This window comes from Typopeltis vanoorti, chromosome 10 (genome assembly GCF_054136105.1).
Source record: "Typopeltis vanoorti isolate ZY-2024b chromosome 10, IOZ_Tvanoo_1.0, whole genome shotgun sequence".
Classification (NCBI taxonomy): domain Eukaryota; kingdom Metazoa; phylum Arthropoda; class Arachnida; order Uropygi; family Thelyphonidae; genus Typopeltis; species Typopeltis vanoorti.
In genome coordinates, this window is record NC_143558.1 from 68,760,098 (window position 1) to 68,782,422 (window position 22,325).

A 22,325-nucleotide genomic window follows, 5' to 3' on the forward strand; every position below is an offset into this window, starting at 1 on the left:
GCTGTATAAAACAAACTACTTGATAGAATTACTTGCAATTTCACATGGATGCTCATGACAGATGTACCAACTTAGAAAAAAAAATCTTGCCAATAGTGTTGCTATCTATGGTCGAGGCTAAGAACTTTTCAGACCACCCTTGTACTAATTTGGAAAGATTAAGTGATACATAAAATACTTTTAATGGTGATCCTTAGGAAAACATCGAGATATTTTTTGAAACTGTGAAAGAGTGAAATCTGTTGTAAATGGTCATATACTCAGTTTTTTATATAGTGAAACCTATGGGGTATCCATAACTATAGAATAACACATATGACACAGTAAATCAGTTTTTAATTATGAATATTTTGAATTAAAAAAAACAGTAATGCAAATGTTTAAATTGGAATCCCTCTACGTATACAGTTTTTTTTAATTCAATCGTATCGTTATTTGTACTGATGATATAAGACGAAATATTCATAATAAAAATGTTATTTACTGTGGCATATGTATTATTCTATAGTTATATACTCAGCTGTTGCTTTATAAAAGTAATAATTACAAAGAAAAGTGAAGAGATTTATTTGTTCACAGTTCCAGAATGGTGAGGCAGGCTGTTAATTATGCAACCATTAAATTTTTAATGCTTCAGAAATTTTCTAGGAAACTGGAATGATCCTAGCCTCTGGAAATTCACCATTGTATTCAAAGTGCAAAGGAAACTGTATCTCAGTTTTATGAAAGACTGACACTATTTATGGATTTGATGCAAAGGTTTGTGATAACTTCCTAGGAAGAATACTTTTTTTTTTCAATTTAAAAATGGTTTGAAATCTGAATTGAAAAAACAGGCTGTGGACACAATGGAGCAAGCTTTGGACATAGCATTAACTGAAGAGAATCTGATGAGGAATCTGGATAACCTTGCCCTTCACATGGCAAGGTTAAATTTTCAAAGGATTCTAAATCTTCTGAAAAACTAGCAAATAGGGATTTTTCTGCACCAGCCTTAATTAAGAAGGAAATATCAAGTCTGAGATAAGACTCAGAGAGAAAAACGGATACAGAGTTTTGAGTCTCTTGTAAAGCTTCAACAACAACATATGCAAATGATTAGCGATCTTAAAAGGGATGAAAATTCTCAAAGGGAGAAATATAAGGAATCTGATCAATTTTTTTTTGCTAGGAGAAATAGGAAAAAACACCCAAAAAAGCATCTGTATTATTACAGATGCCCAGCAGATTTTTGAAAACTTCCCAGGTCAGATGTCAAATCTAATTTGAATGTATTGCAAACTCATAAGCCTTGGAAACATTCAGAGAATAGCAAGAATAGTTTCAGTTTATACTTCCAAAACTAAATGCTCGTAGATGCAATTATTATAAGAATTCCATGAGGTACTCTTAGACACAGAATCCCATTTTCTGTTATAACATGGAATTTTTTTTCAGATAATGAAGGATAGCTAATAAGGGGAAGTGGAAAGTTCAGAATCACCTGTGACCTCTGAAAAGCATTTTTAATCGAAAAAGAGAGTAGCTACTGAAGTTTTAATAACCGCTGTTGAATTTCTCCTGCAACTGTCAGTAAATATTATTTGTTGAGAGGAATTTTTGATCATGAACACATATTCTGTGTATTATGAAACAAGAAGTAAGATTGCAAGGTGTTGAATACAAACACACTGCTTATGAATTTCAGTTTTTTAATCAAATGATTCATCTACTCCTCCTTTTAATCTTTAGATATCCAAGATATTTATATTCTTGAAAAAGATGATACTTCAGCTGATGCATCTAAGAATCTATATCCTTGTGATGCATTTATTGAGAGAACACTAAGCAATATTTCTTCTGAGAAAGATAAGGTTGTTGTCACAAAATTTCTAAGGAGGCTATTTAAGAACTTTGGTGCATCCTTTACTGATGGTTATCAAATTTGTCAGAAGAAAATGTGGTGGAGCATGCTGTTAAGGTTAATTCAGATAAACCAATTTTCATAAAACAGTATCAGATACCATTTAAGAATGTTTCATGTTTTCAGTTTTCATGTCACCTTTATCATCTTTGATTCCTTTTGCAGTACTCTTTCCTCCATTTCTAAGCTTCTTCAATAGCCTCTAGATCATTTCGCCACCTTCCTGATATTTATTTTCCATATTGGTCTTCCAATGACTTTTGTTTAGCTACTTTTACACATAGTTTAGCTCTCTTATCTCTGTATTCTTTAGGACATGCCAACTTATTTGTTAGGAATTTTGGTATGCTTTCCTTTTTTCCAGGACTATTTCTTGTGCCAATTAATCAATGTCTTCTTCAAAGTTTGTCACTGAGACGCCAAGATTTGGTTCTTGTTTTCAATTTGTTTTATTTTTTCTTCAATAATGTTTGTGTTAATAAAAGGAGATTATATTATTTATTTAACCTCTTTATAGAGATGATCTCTGTTACAATTTTTTTTTTTTTTTATTTCCGAGTGTACCTATATATGCATAAGGGTTCACTCCGATTGGTGCAATGACCTCCTTTTTTACTATTTCTTTCAGAATCCAAAAAAATCACTGACTCAAGACCAAAATACAAAATAAAACATTTAATAAAACAAAAACAATATATATATACACTTCAAACAATATTTCATAACTAAATACAAATTTAATTGGATCCAAGGCCTTTTAAAATAAACTTACACTTAAGACTAGACTAAACACTTTGTTTTCACGATGACAAAATGTTCATAGCTAGTTTCTCTGTCTGTCAAGGCCCTTTTACAAAGATATAAGAGTTTATTCTTCATTTTCATAGGATCCTTTCTCATCACTCATGTAGCACACACTAATTCTTCCTGACTCAATTCCACCTCCTTTCCAATAGAAATAATAGTTAGATCCAGTGTCCTTAAGACAGATGAAACTTCTCAATCAGCATTTCCTTGAACACTCCTTTAGAACGTAAATAGCAACTTCTTCTTTTATTCACTAATGCTTATTGACAGTCTTAACTCTTCCACTTTAAAAAAACTCACAGTTCTATGATTCCCTTTTCAGAATCTACTATTGATCTTCCAATTAGCATTCCTCCAATATTACTTTTAAAACGTCTATAGCAATATTTCCCTTTTATTTACCAAAACTTATTCCACTTTAAACTTCATAGTTCCACGATTCCTTTTTCGGAATATACTATTAATTTTCTTCCGACTGTCACATAAAAAACTTAATTTCCTCCGAATCTAAATATCTGCCGGCCTGTATTCTAATTTCCTCCTGAACTCTCTCCTTGCCAGCTGTCAATCACACATCAAACTTCTCGGCGAGCATGCGCACTCCATGAAACTGGCAAGCAAGAAGTTAGGTATAATGGCTGACACGTAGATTACGTTAGCGACAAGAGAACGCCTTCATAAAAACACAACTTAATATTTTAAACTACAATAAAATTGTTTAAAGTAACACAAGTATTCAAATCTGGTAAGTACATCAATTTTTTTTTTTTTTAACTTCTTTACATTTCATTTTGACAAAACAATTTCAATAATGGGCACATCACAAGTGCCGACAATAACTGTTATGAAATTAAAACTAATAAACATACTAACATAAACAATACGTAAAAATATTCAGAATTTTAAATTATGATTATTTCTTCAAAGTTTGCCACTAAGATGCCAAGATTTGGTTCTTGTTTTCAATTTGTTTAATTTTTTCTTCAATAATGTTTGTATAGTCAAATCTACAATTTCCTGTAAAAGCTGCTTAACTTCTATTTAAAATTTTCTTACATATTGTTCTTTTCAATGTGATATCTATTTTTATCCTGCTTGGTACTAAGTAATGTCTCTTCCAATTTCAAATCCTCTGTACACTTTTGTATCATGAACCAGCATGATGATATCACTATCAACAATGATGCAGTCAATGAAACTTTTTTTTATTTCTTGTATCTTCTCTCCATGTGAACTTGTGCACATCTTTATGTTAAAACATGGTGTTAGTAATGATTACTCTGTAGTTGAAGGTTGTAAAACCTGCAATACATTTTTTTAGTATGGTAGGTGAGCTAAGGATCAGATAACCTGTAAATCACTCTAGAGGTTAAATTTTATTTCAAGCTCTTTCAGAGTTCTTTCCTGCAATAAACAAGTTAAGGTCTGAAGTAGCTTGTGTGATGAGAACCATCTATCACCTCAAGACTGTTCACAAATCCATGCCGGTGGAATCATTCATTGCCTATAAGCTGGAGAAATGAGAGACTAGCTGGTCTAACAAGTGAATTTATTGCAAACATTTTTATTGGGAAACTTTTCCACCCATCTTTCCCTTTCATGTTAGGTTCAACAGCCTAATATCCAGCAGTCAATATATCTGCATTGTCTAGTAGTGCATTGTAAATTGTGCACATTCTTCTAGCTAGGTTACTTATTCAGCAGAATGAAAAACTCCTTCGCCTCTGTGTGAGACTGGTTAATTCACCTTGTATTATATTCAACTAAAAGGCATTGGCCAATACTAACTGAAGTATAGAAACTCCTTATTCATGCCAATATTTACTCATGGCACAAACAAGTAGTTTCCTAGTATAGATACTTAAATGTTGATTATAACTTATGTTTTTGCTTCAAGGAAGAAACATACTGAGAGATAATAATTCGGTGGCTTTTTATTAAACTTTTAACATATCATAACTTTGTGTCTATTTTCATAGACACAAAGATATGATATGCACATGCATGTAGATTACTGTAAGAAATGGTGTAATTTTAATATCTGAACTGGTGCCTTCTTTCAGAGTGGTGGTGGGATCTTGATCATTCAGCTGATGGTCACATGATGATAGTCTATCATATGTTACTACAGCATAATACAATAATTATAGCATAGTACAGTAGACTTCTTAGATGTATATTAATTCATTTTAAGCAAATTTAAATTTGTTTAAATATAATAATAATTATAAATTTATGAATATAAGCATATTAATCTAAGTGAAAGAACACCACATTATGTATTGAATAGAAAATCTTAATTCTGTGATAACTGCATCAAGTCAAAATTTTCTGTGCAATAGTTCTTTGATTATGAAAACTGATATACTTAATCTTCTATTCTAAACTTGTTTTCTTAAATATCAATCCTAAAAATTAATGGTTGACTCATATTTGAGATATTTTTCTAGCCCAATATGATAATTTAATTCTATCAACAAAGTAAAATTTCCAAGCTTACCTCTTGAAGCTGTGCTATCTGCTTATTTAAACTGCTGATATCTTGTTTGATAATGTATGTCAACTCTTGAATTTCGATAGATTTATCATCAAACAAAGATCTCTGTTTAGCCACTGGGGAGGAAGAAAAAAATACACTTTAGAAACCTAAATAAATCTTGGTACATTTATTTCTTATCTAAACAAGAAGAAATATGTAACTCTACAAGTCACAAAATTGAAGCCTAGAAGCTTCAAGAAAAAATGGAAGGGATCACTATTTAAATGTTTAGCAGGATAAAATTGAATTGCATATTGAAAATTACAGCATAGTGTTGCTTTTTGTCTCAAATTGTGCTGCAGTTGTGCTTTGGTTGAATACAAGCGTCCTTCAGTGGCGTTATTGAAAGTTTATTTTTCACTTAGTCAGACTATAATAAATTTAGTTTAATCCTTTATCCAAGTGTGAGCAAACAAAGTTTGAACCCGAAAATATCTTCAGGACTGGGGTAAGGTAGTAACAACACTGGGCAACTCGTAGCAAAGGTGGACCAAGCTAACATCACTCCTATCTCAGTATCTCCCATAATGCAAAACACATCTCCTTACGGATATGTATAATGTTATGCAAAAGGGAAGGGCCACTACCCAGACTAGTGTTGACCTTTATTGAGGTCTGCAAGAAGATGTGTTTTGCATTATGGGAGATACTGAGATAGGAGCAATGTTAGCTTAGTCCACCTTTGCTACGAGTTTCCCAGTGTTGTACTACCTTACCCCAGTCCTGAAGATATTTTCAGGTGCAAACTTTGTTTGCTCACACTTGGATAAAGGATTAAACTAAATTTATTATAGTCTAACCAAGTGAAAAATAAACTTTCAACATCTTTCTCTAATCCAGAGTAATTTAATAAAAAGGTGGCACACCTTTTGGCAACTCCTATAGGTAAAGATGACCTCGCCATTGCTTCTGCCTGGTATCTCCACTTCTGGGCCTGCCTCTCACTGAAGAGACCTCAATGAAGGTTTAAACTAGTCTGGATAGTGGCCCTTCCCTTAATGCATAACATTATACATATCTGCAAGGAGATGTGTTTTGCATTATGGGAAATACTGAGATAGGAGTGATTTAAGCTTGGTCCACCTTTGCTACGAGTTTCCAGGTGTTGTACTACCTTACCCCAGTCCTGAAGATATTTTCAGGTGCAAACTTTGTTTGCTCACACTTGGATAGAGGATTAAACTAAATTTATTATAGTGGTGTTATTGTTTGAAACTCGGTTGTATATATTGTGTTTTCACTGATGTTTGTTTCACTACTTCAGCATCTAAAGATGGCGTCCAACAAGAGACGTATGTCAGTGGCTCGGAGGACTTCTAGACGAAAGTCTGGCTCTGGGTTGGATTTTTCACAATGGATGCATTGTGGGAACTGCTATATGTATAAGCCGAAGAATGTAAAGGATACGTGGACTGTTTGGCTAAATGAGAAGAATGAAAACGTCGACATATGTGAGGTGTCGGGATAGGCTGGAGCGATTAGGAATGGACTGTAGTGGAAGAACTTCGGCAGGATTTCGTAAAAATGAAAAGTGACCATCTTCTGCAAGAGGAATTGGAAGTGCTCAGTAAGTAGGTTCTGGAAATTAAAACTGAGTTAAATGTGTTGAATAGAGAGATTAGGACTATGAAGATTACTTTAGCTGAAGTAACTAGAACAGGATTAAGTATAGGAGAATCTTTGGTGATTGATGAAGTAATAAATGGTATGGGAGTGATTAGGAGTCAACAGAATGAAAGCACACGAAGTCTAGAAGAAATGAGGTCATGAGACTGAGGGAGTAAGTAAAAGAGCATTCAGTAATGAAACTGGGAGAATCATGCTGAATAGCGTAGAAAATGAGGCTGTGAGTGATGCTTGTTTGGACTTGAATGAAGTTATGAGTGGTAAAATATGTGGTGATTCTATGATTAAGGGTATGGAGAGCAGTATGCCTGATGAGTGCTTGGCTGATGGAACAACAGAGAGAGAGAGAGTGGCTTTAGCAATAAAGAGAGGCATGATGCAGAAAAGATGATAGTTATGGTGCATACAAATGACCTGAGTGGTAGTATAAATCAGGTAGCAAAAGATTTAAGAACATTGTTAAATATCGTGAAGAAGAAAAGTGTCAATGTGAGGATAGTGTGTGCGCTGCCTCGTTTTGACAATTATGAGTTAAGTAGACGAGTGATGATAATGAATGATATGATTGCAAGAATGTGCAAAAAAAAAAAAAAAGAGGTCTGGAATTTGTTAATGTCTGGAGTGTGTTTGAAGGCAAAAGACCGCTGTATGCAAGAGATGGGTTGCACATGAACATGGAAGGTCATAAACGATTGAAGAAGTTACTGTTTTCTGAACAAGTTGAAGTAATTGGGCAGGGAAACTAAAATTGAAAAGGTTGAGTGTAAGAGGGAGAAACTTAAGCAGTAATTGTATATTTGTTGATCCTTATTCAGTGAATAAATTGCAGAATAGAGTGGATAAAAATCAGCATGGGGCTACTGAAATTAGTGACGTGTATATCAGTTCTAAAGCTGGTATAAGAACTAAAGGGAATCTGCAATTTTTGTATACTAATGCAAGAAGCATTCGAAATAAGAGGCAAGAATTTTTGGCATTAGTCAGTGCAATCTCACCAAAAGTTGTAAGCATTAGTGAAACTTGGCTGTCAGCAGAAGATGTGGTCACTGGAATTGAATGTGATGGGTATAGTATTTTCAGGGAGGATAGAGAAGATAGAATGGGGGGGGGGGAGGAGTACTGTTGATGATAGTTAATGAGTTGCAGCCAAAGAAAGTAGTAAATCAAGATGATAGACATGTGAATGATAGTTCATTTGAGGTGGTCTGGTGTGAAATAGTGACGAACGTAACCAAATATATAGCTGGTTGCTGCTATAGGCCAGGGGGGTAGGGATGATATTGAATTCATGCATCAGCAAATTAGTGCAATGAGTGCAGGGTTAGTGATTATTATAGGTGATATTAATTGGAAGGAGGAAATATCACATGGCAAAAAGGAAATGGAATTCATACATCTTCTACGAGACAATTACTTGAAACAGCACATAACTGAAGGGACTCGTGGTGTGAGAGTGTTGGACCTGGTCATTGGTTCAGAGAATATATGCATAAGTAAGGTCTCCTCGTTACCTCCAATTGGTGAGAGTGATCATGTGGTATTGACTTGGGAGGTTGCAAAATTTGTGGATTTCTCTCTTAAGAAGGGATATATAAGAAACTACAGGTTAGGCAATTATAAGAAGAAAGATGTTAGCAGTGCATTGGATAAAATCAGTGGGTATCCAAGGAAGACAATATCAGATAGTGTCCCCATGGTCAGGAAGACAAACATGGTAGGCATTAGATGGATGAATAGTAGTATCAAGCTTGATCTGCAAAAAAAAAAAAAGTATGGAGAATTTACAAGGAGAAAAGCGATCTGTACACCCATAAGCAGTACAAGGCTCAAGCTAAGAAGGTTACCAGCATAGTAAGAAAAGCTAAATCAGATTATGAGAAGACCTTAGCCAAGGAGATCAAGGGTAATCCCAAAGAGTTCTTCGGCTATGTGGCAAGTAAAAGGAAGAATGACTTTGGAAGGATAACTTTAGTGGGTGCTGATGGTATTGAGGTGACAAATTCAGATGTAATAGTAGAGTTACTGAGTGATCACTTTTCAAAAGTCTATCACCAAAGTGAGGATATCTCTGTACCTGTAGCAATAACTAATGTGAGAATTGAAGTTAAGAAATCAGAGGTACTTAGTATATTGTAAAATTTAAATGCAAACACTGCTGCAGGATTAGATGGAATATCAGCTCGAGTGTTGCATGAATGCACAAAGGAATTGTCAACACCTCTTACTTGGTTATTTAACTAAAGTTTGAACTTTGGTATGGTCCCTAGAGAGTGGAAGGAAGGCAAAGTAGTTCCTTTGCATAATGGTGGCTCTAAAACTGTGGCAGTTAATTACAGACCAATCACCATCTCGGGAGTGGTGGTAAAAGTATTGAAAAAGCTGGTTAAAGACAAAATTTAAGAATGGGTGGATTAGGATATGATACTCTATAGGGGCCAACATGGTTTTGTTAAAGGTTGATCCTGCCTTAACAATTTATTAACTTTTTATAATAGAATAACATCTGAGTTGGACAAAGGAAATGGCTACACAGTGGTACTTCTGGATTTTGCTAAGGCTATTGACAAGATACCCCATGGAATACTGTTGCGCAAATTGGAGCAGATGGGGATGGATACTAAACTGGTGATATGGATAGGAGAATGGCTCAGGGAGAGATACCAGAAGGTGGTGTATGGAAGAACAGAGTCCAGGATGAGGCAGGTGACCAGTGGTGTGCCTCAGGGCTCTGTGCTTGGGCCATTGTTGCTTAATTTGTACATAAATGATATAGGAAAGGAATTGTCAACACCTCTTACTTGGTTATTTAACTAAAGTTTGAACTTTGGTATGGTCCCTAGAGAGTGGAAGGAAGGCAAAGTAGTTCCTTTGCATAACGGTGACCAGTGGATTAGATGAAAGTCCTGATGGCTTAAAGGGAGATATTCAGTTCTTTGCTGATGATACAAAGTTGGGTAGCACAATAAAAAATCAAGCTGATGTTGAGAGTTTGCAGGATGATTTAAATAAGTTGGCAAAATGGGCAAAAGGTAATGGATGTCAGTTCAATGTGGAAAAGCGTAAAGTAATGCATTTCGGGATTAAAAGATTACCAGCTGTGTACTACATTGATGGAACAGTACTCCAAGAGATTGATGAGGCTAGGGACTTAGGGGATGTTGGTGGATAGGGAGATGAAGTTCAGGGGACTCACTGGTAAGGTACCCAAGATTGCACATAGGATTACTTGGTTATCGAGGAACACATTAACATCCGGAGATAAAGAGGTTATTATTCCCCTTTATAAAGCATTAATACTTCCACATTTGGATTAATGTGCTCAGGTTGGGTCACCTGGTTTCGTTCTAGATGAGGAGGTTGTGGAGAGGGTTCAGAGTAAAATGACTAAGTTGGTGAATGATCTAAAAAATGCTCCCTACATTGATAGATTCAGAGCTTGTGGATTGCAGAGGTTGGTTGATAGAGAAGAGGGGATATGATAGAAACATTTAAATTACTAAAAGGTTTTTATAAGATTGATGCAGGGGAAATGTTTCAGCTGTGTGATAGTGATGGAAAAACAAGAGGTCATCCCTGGAAATTAAGGAAAAGTGTGGCAAGGGTGTGAGAACAAGGTCATTCGCCTGGAGGGTGGTGAATGAGTAGAATGCACTGCCTGACTCAGTTGTGAGTTCTTCATCTGTAAATGAATTCAAGAAGAGATATGATAAATACTGTTTTGATAGTTTGGGCCTCCTGCGATGAGTCTACTGACTCCATGGAGATATCCGTAATAATAATTGGCATTTGAAAAGAAGCATGTGTAAGAAAGTCTTGAAATGAATCAAAGTTGGGAAGCTACTAGACATGAAATGTAGATTCAAAATTCATAATGATCACTCAAGGAAAAATGAAAGTGATTGAAAACAAAAACCAAACCTTGGAGACTGTCTAAAATCCTGAAGAAATCATTGATTAATTCAGTCAGAGAGGCATGTGGTGAGGTTGTCTGCAAGGACAAAAAATTCAGAACTCTACATTAGATTCAGGGAGTTAAAGAGGCAGTCAAAGAAAAGAAGAAAGCATGCTGAAAGTTCCTTGCAATTAAGTTAAAGTGTGATTTTAGAGAATACAGAGAAAAAGGTAAGGAAGTGAAGGCACTGCATAAAACTACCTAAACAAAACATACAAAAGATGTGGGAAGATTTTGGTAAGAACACAGAAAATAAATATCAGGAAGGAGGCAAAATATTCTGGAGGATATTGAAACAGATTAGAAATGGAGGAAAGTGTACTGTAAAAGGAATCAGAGCTGATAAAGGTGACATGAAATATGAAGATATCTGGAGTAATTATCCTGAAAGATTGCTAAATGAAGTAAGTAGTGTCAGCATGATGGTAAAAAACTCCCAACAGGAATGCAGGCATTCTTACTAAATAGCTTAAGGAAATTACAACGTACAATAAATATAAATTAAAATAAATTTTAATACAGTTCCAATATTTCAGCAACATCACATTGCCATTATCACAGGAACTTAAATACAAGACAAGTGCACACAAGCACAACACACAGTAAATGAGGAACGAAGCAGGAAGCTATTCTTTCTCCTAAAAGTCCTGATGGTGCCACCCCCCCTAGCAGGCAATGTTGGTATTCTTGGCTGATTGGGCTGAAGGTCTTTTGATGTTGGTTTCCCAAATTTGGGGCAGTCTCATGCAATCAAATTTGTTGAGGTTTGGATTGTTTCTTAGGGCTGAGGCTGATTCCATGAATAGCCTTTCATATTTGAATTTACTACGGTGTATTATCGTGGCTATTCGTGAAAACGGATGTAGTCCTTGTGTTCTAAAATTCTGGTATTAGCTGTCCTGCCTGTTTGGCCAAAGTAGGACAACTTACAACTGCAAGGGACTTGGTATACACCAGGTAGGTCTCGGGGGGAAGGGGGGTCTTTAGGATTTTTTTGGGATTTTTGTAATTTTTTCCAAGGTGCCTTGGATATAGGGAATGGTGATGGATTTTGAGTAATCCTTGTTGTGAAGGGAGGGAGGGGTGTTGTGGTTTATTGGTTTCAATATTTTTTGGATTTGGGGGGGGTAGCTAGAGGGGAGTAGAGGGGGACAGCCATGGGTCCTCCACTCTCCTCACCCTTGGCCAACTTTTATATGGAGACTTTTTAAGAGAAAGCCTTAAACTTTGCCCCACAAAAACCAACCATATGGCTTCGCTATTTGGCCACACGGCTCCGATGCATTCCTCTCCTTCCTAACACTTTTCTTCTACAATTCTTCTCAACCGTTTCTCAAGTTATACTTGCATATATCTTACCAGGAACACTCAGTAGGGATATACCTCTGTAAATCTCACATTCAGTTTTATTTCCCTTTTTATATATGGGTACTATGAGAGCTCTACTGCAATCATTGGAATTCGTCCCTCTGTCCAGGCATTCTGAACTATGCAGTGCAGCCACTGTAAGACTTTTATACCACCATACGTCAGTCATTTATTTCCTGGTCAGTGTTTTTTATCACTGTGCTGTCATAACTGCTTGTTTCATTTAGCAGTTTTTCAAAGTAATTACTCCATACTTCAAGGATATCTTTTTCTCCCATTTTCATGTCACCTTTATCATCTCTAACTCCTTTTACAGCACTCTTTCCTCCATTCCTAAGCTTCTTCAACAACTTCCAGAATATTTTGCCACTTTCTTGATATTTATTTTCTATGTTCTTGCCAAAGTCCTCCCATGACTTGTTTAGCTAGTTTTACGCACTGTTTAGCTTTCTTACATTTGTCTCTGTATTCTCTAATAGCACAAGCTGACTTATTTGCCAGGAACTTTTGATATGTTTTCTTCTTTTCCTACACTGCCTCTTTAACTGTCCACCATGGAGTTCTAATTTTTCTATCCTTGCAGACAACTTCACCACATGCCTCTCTAGCTGAATCAATCTGGGTTTTTTCCAAGGTTTGGTTCCTGTTCTCAAACTCTTTCATTTTTTCTTCAATAATCTTTGTATTTTAGTCTACAGTTCACATCTGAGAAATGCTCAACTTTTATTCACTTTAATACTTTCTTACATGTTATTCTTTTCAATATGAAAGTCAATTTTATCCTGCTCAAGACTAAATAGTGAGTGATCACTTCCAATTTCAAATCCTCTGTACACTCTGGTGTACAGAGGATTTGAAAATTGGAAAGAGGGAGAAAACATCACTATCAACAATAACATAGTCAATGAGACTTTTCTTATTCCTTGCCTCTTCTCTCCATGTGAATTTGTTCACATTTTTATGTTGGAACATGGTGTTAGTAATAACTAATTCATGTTCAGAGCAGAAATCCTACAGATATTTGCCATTGTTATTAGCTTTGCTCTTTTCTCCAAATTTTCCCAGTATATTTTTGTATGGCTGACAATCATTTCCTATTCTGCTATTTAGATCCCCAACAAGGACCAACTTTTCCTTTTTCATTGTGTCAGTTGCTTTTTCTAAATTTGGAATTTCAGATCCCCAACAAGGACCAACTTTTCCTTTTTCATTGTGTCAGTTGCTTTTTCTAAAGCCTGAAAAAATTCCTCCACTTCTACCTTAGTAGAACCTTCTGTGGAACCATGGGCACAAATAAGTCTCATTGTTCAGTTCCCCATTCTCATATTTGCTCACATTACTCTACTTGAGACTGTCTGCCATTCAAGATTAGCCTCGTATTTTGTGTTGAATACTATGGCTACTCCTTCTTTTCCTTGATTGTCATTGCCTGAATATAACATTTTGTATTTATTGGTCAGAAAGATCTCGCCAGTTTTTGTCTTTTTTGTTTCAGTCACATCTATTATGTCGATCTGGTACTTATCTAATTCCTCAGCTAGCTCCATTTCTTTGCAATTCAGGCTTCTTATATTGATAGTACTGATTTTTAACTCTCGTGATGTTGAGTTGTGGTGTGTTTTCAGAGTTGTTCCAGTAGCTGACTTTTCGTATAGTAAACCTTTAATCAGGTAATGTGTGAGAGGAAGGTAATTGTAACTTAAGAATCATAGACCCTCATAAAGTTTTGAGACCCTATCTAAAATTAAGACAGAACTGTGATATTTTAATCGTAGTCGGTGAGCAATATGTGTTGTGTATTATATTTGTACTTGTGTTGATTGCTAGCTATGTTTAAGAGCTGTTGAGATGTCTAATCCAGACAGCTTGATTAACACCTAAAAGTCATTATTGGTTTTATAATGTAAGAATGTGAGCTTTGAATCTTTGAACATACTGTTTTTGTAGTATTAATTACTGTGTGATGTATATTGAGTAATTTTACTTTGTAATCTAGTAGTACAGTGATAATTGAAAGTTCTTTATTCTGTATGATGATCATTATGTTAAATAAACCTTTTGCTCTTATTAATTTGGTTGCCTGTATAAGAATCCGATGTACCACTCATAAATTATTCGGATCTAAGCGGGAAATAATTGTTAATTAAGACTACAACTGCAAACATGGTTGATTATGGAAGATATATTGATAATTGATAACTTAGTATAGAAATAGATTAGGTTAGCCACGTGCATATCTGAAGGTTCACTTCTTGACTGAGAAGTTTTTCCAATCTAAGGGTTCTGGGTGCAGTGGAACAAATAAATTTTCTCAGAACCTTAAAGGAAGTTAACTTCAGAAGCTTTGTTACCAAGGAGTTGGCTTAACCTTGAGGCAATTCCTTTGTAGATCAGACTCAAGCACGTGATAATCTAAGGGGCTGAAATATATAATAGTAAGACAAAGACAGACACATTATAGGCGCTGCTGAGATAGGACAAATTATTCAAGAGATAGTTAAGTAAAGGAGTTAAACCATAATAAGTAAACATTACCAACTACGACAACACACATCATAACAAGTGTAATATGCCACTAAAAAATAACTTTGTAAAATGTTTCAAATCAGTAACTAAATTATTTCATCCTGGTGAGTGATTTTTTAAATAGTTAGCCATAAAAAATGTATAGATCGAAAAATTTTAAAATCTGTAACATTTATTTTTAAGATGTATATAGGCGCACTAATCGAATTTAGGTATCGAAAAAAAAATTACGCGCTAATTGAAAATGCACTAATTGGGGGCGCATTAATTGAGGGATTGCTGTAATGTACATTCTTGTCTCACACCTAAATAAACACCAGGCTATCTTCCTGTACCTCCTTCAGTTCTAACTTCTGGCTTAAAACTCAAATATAGACTAAGTATTGATTGATATAATGTTCCATTTACACCATATAATCATAGTGTTTTGAACAGCTTTTCTATTAGCACCTTGTCATATGCCTTTTCCAGATCTACAAAACTCAAATGTAGATCCTTGTTATATTCCCATGACTTCTCTACTATTTCTCTTAAAGAGAAAAATTTTAATTTTATTTTAAAATGTTATTCTGGCAATCTCTATTTGGCCTGAATCCTTATTCTCCAAACTTCCCTCCCACATTTGTTCTTAGCTGTTTCGCAAATATACTTGCATAAATTTTACCAGGAACATTCAGTAGGGAAATATCTCTGTAATTCTCATATTCGGTTTTATTCTGTTTTTATAAAACAGAAATAAAACCGAATCCTACAAGAGCTCTGCTCCATTCATCCATTCCAATCATCCATCATTTGTGACCCTCTTCCCAGGCCTTCTGAATTTGCAGTGTAGCCACTATAAAATGTTTATACCCCCATATTTGAGCCTTTCAGGTCGAATATCATCTATTCCAGCTTCCTTTCCAAATTTCATGTTTTAATGATTTTTTTTTCTATTTCAAGTATGGATATGCATTCCTGCCTGCATTCCTAATTCTCGTGGAAAGGCTTAGACGTTGGTTATACATTCTTACTAAATAGCTTAAGGAAATTACAACGTACAATAGAATATACATTAAAATAAATTTTAATACACTTCCAATATTTCGGTAACGGCACGTTGCCATTATCACAGGAACTTAAATACAAGACAAGTGCACGCAAGCACAACACACAGTAAATAAGGAATGAAGCAGGAAGCTATTCTTTCTCCTAAAAGTCCTGATGGGGCCTCCTAACGGGCAATGTTGGTATTCTTGGGTGATTAGGCTGAAGGTCTTCTGATGTAGGTTTCCCAAATTTGGGGCAGTCTCATGCAACCAAATTTGTTGAGGTTTGGATTGTTTCTTAGGGCTGAGGTTGATTCCATGAATAGCCTTTCGTATTTGAATTTACTACGGTGTATTATCATGCTTTCTTCCACCGTATTCTATGGCGGGTCTCCAGCACATGGTCTGCAAGACCAGAGTGGCTGTGTTGGTGAAAACGGATGTGGTCCTTGTGTTCTGAAATTAGCTGTCCTGCCTGTTTGGCCAAAGTAGGAATCCCTGGTGTATACCAAGTCCCTTACAACTGCAAGGGACTTGGTATACACCAGGGATTCCTACTTTGGCCAAACAGGCAGGACAGCTAATTTCAGAATTTCAGAACACAAGGACCACATCCGTTTTCACCAACACAGCCACTCTGGTCTTGCAGACCATGTGCTGGAGACCCGCCATAGAATACGGTGGAAGAAAGCATGATAATACACCGTAGTAAATTCAAATACGAAAGGCTATTCATGGAATCAACCTCAGCCCTAAGAAACAATCCAAACCTCAACAAATTTGGTTGCATGAGACTGCCCCAAATTTGGGAAACCTACATCAGAAGACCTTCAGCCTAATCACCCAAGAATACCAACATTGCCCGTTAGGAGGCCCCATCAGGACTTTTAGGAGAAAGAATAGCTTCCTGCTTCATTCCTTATTTACTGTGTGTTGTGCTTGCGTGCACTTGTCTTGTATTTAAGTTCCTGTGATAATGGCAACGTGCCGTTACCGAAATATTGGAAGTGTATTAAAATTTATTTTAATGTATATTCTATTGTACGTTGTAATTTCCTTAAGCTATTTAGTAAGAATGTATAACCAACGTCTAAGCCTTTCCACGAGAATTAGGAATGCAGGCAGGAATGCATATCCATACTTGAAATAGAAAAAAAAATCATTAAAACATGAAATTTGGAAAGGAAGCTGGAATAGATGATATTCGACCTGAAAGGCTCAAATATGGGGGTATAAACATTTTATAGTGGCTACACTGCAAATTCAGAAGGCCTGGGAAGAGGGTCACAAATGATGGATGATTGGAATGGATGAATGGAGCAGAGCTCTTGTAGGATTCGGTTTTATTTCTGTTTTATAAAAACAGAATAAAACCGAATATGAGAATTACAGAGATATTTCCCTACTGAATGTTCCTGGTAAAATTTATGCAAGTATATTTGCGAAACAGCTAAGAACAAATGTGGGAGGGAAGTTTGGAGAATAAGGATTCAGGCCAAATAGAGATTGCCAGAATAACATTTTAAAATAAAATTAAAATTTTTCTCTTTAAGAGAAATAGTAGAGAAGTCATGGGAATATAACAAGGATCTACATTTGAGTTTTGTAGATCTGGAAAAGGCATATGACAAGGTGCTAATAGAAAAGCTGTTCAAAACACTATGATTATATGGTGTAAATGGAACATTATATCAATCAATACTTAGTCTATATTTGAGTTTTAAGCCAGAAGTTAGAACTGAAGGAGGTACAGGAAGATAGCCTGGTGTTTATTTAGGTGTGAGACAAGAATGTACATTACAGCAATCCCTCAATTAATGCACCCCCAATTAGCGCGTAATTTTTTTTTCGATACCTAAATTCGAGTAGTGCACCTATATACATCTTAAAAATAAATGTTACAGATTTTAAAATTTTTCGATCTATACATTTTTTATGGCTAACTATTTAAAAAATCACTCACCAGGATGAAATAATTTAGTTATTGATTTGAAACATTTTACAAAGTTATTTTTTAATGGCATATTACACTTGTTATGATGTGTGTTGTCGTAGTTGGTAATGTTTACTTATTATGGTTTAACTCCTTTACTTAACTATCTCTTGAATAATTTGTCCTATCTCAGCAGCGCCTATAATGTGTCTGTCTTTGTCTTACTATTATATATTTCAGCCCCTTAGATTATCACGTGCTTGAGTCTGATCTACAAAGGAATTGTCTCAAGGTTAAGCCAGCCAACTCCTTGGTAACAAAGCTTCTGAAGTTAACTTCCTTTAAGGTTCTGAGAAAATTTATTTGTTCCACTGCACCCAGAACCCTTAGATTGGAAAAACTTCTCAGTCAAGAAGTGAACCTTCAGATATGCACGTGGCTAACCTAATCTATTTCTATACTAAGTTATCAATTATCAATATATCTTCCATAATCAACCATGTTTGCAGTTGTAGTCTTAATTAACAATTATTTCCCGCTTAGATCCGAATAATTTATGAGTGGTACATCGGATTCTTATACAGGCAACCAAATTAATAAGAGCAAAAGGTTTATTTAACATAATGATCATCATACAGAATAAAGAACTTTCAATTATCACTGTACTACTAGATTACAAAGTAAAATTACTCAATATACATCACACAGTAATTAATACTACAAAAACAGTATGTTCAAAGATTCAAAGCTCACATTCTTACATTATAAAACCAATAATGACTTTTAGGTGTTAATCAAGCTGTCTGGATTAGACATCTCAACAGCTCTTAAACATAGCTAGCAATCAACACAAGTACAAATATAATACACAACACATATTGCTCACCGACTACGATTAAAATATCACAGTTCTGTCTTAATTTTAGATAGGGTCTCAAAACTTTATGAGGGTCTATGATTCTTAAGTTACAATTACCTTCCTCTCACACATTACCTGATTAAAGGTTTACTATACGAAAAGTCAGCTACTGGAACAACTCTGAAAACACACCACAACTCAACATCACGAGAGTTAAAAATCAGTACTATCAACATAAGAAGCCTGAATGGCAAAGAAATGGAGCTAGCTGAGGAATTAGATAAGTACCAGATCGACATAATAGGGGTGACTGAAACAAAAAAGACAAAAACTGGCGAGATCTTTCTGACCAATAAATACAAAATGTTATATTCAGGCAATGACAATCAAGGAAAAGAAGGAGTAGCCATAGTATTCAACACAAAATACGAGGCTAATCTTGAATGGCAGACAGTCTCAAGTAGAGTAATGTGAGCAAATATGAGAATGGGGAACTGAACAATGAGACTTATTTGTGCCCATGGTTCCACAGAAGGTTCTACTAAGGTAGAAGTGGAGGAATTTTTTCAGGCTTTAGAAAAAGCAACTGACACAATGAAAAAGGAAAAGTTGGTCCTTGTTGGGGATCTAAATAGCAGAATAGGAAATGATTGTCAGCCATACAAAAATATACTGGGAAAATTTGGAGAAAAGAGCAAAGCTAATAACAATGGCAAATATCTGTAGGATTTCTGCTCTGAACATGAATTAGTTATTACTAACACCATGTTCCAACATAAAAATGTGAACAAATTCACATGGAGAGAAGAGGCAAGGAATAAGAAAAGTCTCATTGACTATGTTATTGTTGATAGTGATGTTTTCTCCCTCTTTCCAATTTTCAAATCCTCTGTACACCAGAGTGTACAGAGGATTTGAAATTGGAAGTGATCACTCACTATTTAGTCTTGAGCAGGATAAAATTGACTTTCATATTGAAAAGAATAACATGTAAGAAAGTATTAAAGTGAATAAAAGTTGAGCATTTCTCAGATGTGAACTGTAGACTAAAATACAAAGATTATTGAAGAAAAAATGAAAGAGTTTGAGAACAGGAACCAAACCTTGGAAAAAACCCAGATTGATTCAGCTAGAGAGGCATGTGGTGAAGTTGTCTGCAAGGATAGAAAAATTAGAACTCCATGGTGGACAGTTAAAGAGGCAGTGTAGGAAAAGAAGAAAACATATCAAAAGTTCCTGGCAAATAAGTCAGCTTGTGCTATTAGAGAATACAGAGACAAATGTAAGAAAGCTAAACAGTGCGTAAAACTAGCTAAACAAGTCATGGGAGGACTTTGGCAAGAACATAGAAAATAAATATCAAGAAAGTGGCAAAATATTCTGGAAGTTGTTGAAGAAGCTTAGGAATGGAGGAAAGATGCTGTAAAAGGAGTTAGAGATGATAAAGGTGACATGAAAATGGGAGAAAAAGATATCCTTGAAGTATGGAGTAATTACTTTGAAAAACTGCTAAATGAAACAAGCAGTTATGACAGCACAGTGATAAAAAACACTGACCAGGAAATAAATGACTGACGTATGGTGGTATAAAAGTCTTACAGTGGCTGCACTGCATAGTTCAGAATGCCTGGACAGAGGGACGAATTCCAATGATTGCAGTAGAGCTCTCATAGTACCCATATATAAAAAGGGAAATAAAACTGAATGTGAGATTTACAGAGGTATATCCCTACTGAGTGTTCCTGGTAAGATATATGCAAGTATACTTGAGAAACAGTTGAGAAGAATTGTAGAAGAAAAGCTTGGTGAAGAACAAGTTGGAATTTGGTCAAATAGAGGCTGTCAGGATCAGATCTTCACTTTACGACAAATAGTGGAGAAATCATGGGAATATAACAAAGATCTGTATTTAAGTTTTGTATATAAGGAAAAGGCATATGACAAGGTGCCAAGAGAAAAGCTATTCAATTTGCTACAGTTATATGGTGTCAATGGGGAATTATATCAAGCAATACTTATTCTTTATTTGAGTTGTAAGTCAGCAATTAGAAAAAAAAAAGTACAGGAAGATAGTTTAATGTTAAATCTGGTGTGAGACAAGGATGTACATTATCCCCTCTGTTATTCATTACCTATATGGATCACATTATGAAAGAAAGTGGTATTAAACATGATATCAAAATTGGAGATGTTAATGTCAGCTCATTGCTTTATGCAGATGATGTTATACTTCTAAATAAATCCGCTACAAGTCTACAAGATTCTCTGACTAAATTGAATAACTGTTGTAATAGATATGGTATGAAGGTCAGCAATAAAAAGACAAAGACAATGAAAATAGGCAGACTTGTTGAAAATGTCAACTGTGTTGTGAATGGAGAACCTGTGGAACAAGTAAAACGTTTCAGCTACTTAGGCACGATTTTTAGTGAAGATGGTAAATTAAATATAGAAATAGACAACAGAATCAACAGAGCTCGTGGTATGGTAGGAAGTCAATTGAATAAATTCATATGGAATAAGAGAGAAATTAGTCGGAACACTAACTTAGCTGTATACAAGATAGTATTCAACCTAATTTTAACTGATGGAGCTGAGAGCTGTGTCAGAAGTAAAGCACTTGACCAAAGACTAGAGACCACAGATATGAGTCCTGAGAAAGATTATAGGCATGAACAGATGGCATCAATGGCAATATCATATTAAAAATGAGGATATTAGGAAAGAACTTGACATTGTCAGTATCCAAGAACGCGTTAGCAGAACTAATCTCAGGTGATATGGTCACTTAAACAGAATGGTCAAGGAAAGATTAGCAAAACAAGTGTTCTCTGGGAGGTCGGCAGGAAAACGACCCAGAGGAAGACCGAGATATAGGTGGATTGATACGGTACAAAGTGCCTTAGACGACAGAAATATAAGATCTGATAATGTTGGAGTCTTGACAAGTAACAGACTGATTTGGAGGAAAATTGTAGATAGGAAGTTAGTAATGATGTAAATTTTTGCATGTAGTACTATCATATCCTGTACATGGGAGGAAATTGATGATGAGGTTTACTATACCGAACTCGAGTATTCCTCATGCTTGTCCTTTCGATTCTTGGATTCATTTCCTTCTAAACATTTTCTTTCCTCTATGTTAAGGCTAAAATTCCTGTCAGCTTAGGTTGGTCCTCATGGAGTCCGATCATCTATGCCTAGAATATTCTTAGCGCGAGTCAATTCTGTATCCATAAGGCACCCTACCTGGCCACTATCTTTTCCGGGAGTTGCCCGTTGCTTCAAAAATCCTCTATTTGTTTATCCTATGGCTTGGAATCCGTAATCTCTCTAATCACGACCCGACAACTCTGACTTCTGCCACCGAGAGAAAGAATGGAGACTTCAGACAAAAAGCCTCCTGGGGGAGTTTTTGAGCCCTTTTATATCAACCCCCTACCGGGACTCCCTGTAACCCTAAATTTTCACCGACACGTTATTCCTCTGCACTCATGGGTCTTGCCCTTTCATAGCATCTTCCCCGAAAACTTAGGTCGCCATGTGCCGTATGCGCGCGTGACCGCTTGTGGCAACTTACTAATCCGGTGTTTTGCCTGTGTACTTTGACCTTATAATCTCAGTTGGTTATATGCAATTTACACAGTAATTCTTCTATATCAATTCTAACAGAAAATATGTATATAACAAATTCATTGTCTAACATACAATTTAGTAGGTATTTTAGTAATATTCACAAGTTTTACACTAATTACGGTATTCAATATTTGTCAGACTATATACA

The 22,325-nt window shown here is 35.5% G+C and overlaps 1 protein-coding gene across 1 annotated transcript in view; it reads right to left on the bottom strand.

Annotated features, from left to right (window-relative positions):
- Syx5 (syntaxin 5) overlaps positions 1-22,325 on the bottom strand; it is a 202,696-nt gene that overhangs the window by 92,013 nt on the left and 88,358 nt on the right. Inside the window, exon 5 of the mRNA XM_090398913.1 lies at positions 5,211-5,323. Coding sequence (XP_090255039.1) covers positions 5,211-5,323 — 113 coding nt within the window. The remainder of the gene's footprint in view (positions 1-5,210; positions 5,324-22,325) is intronic.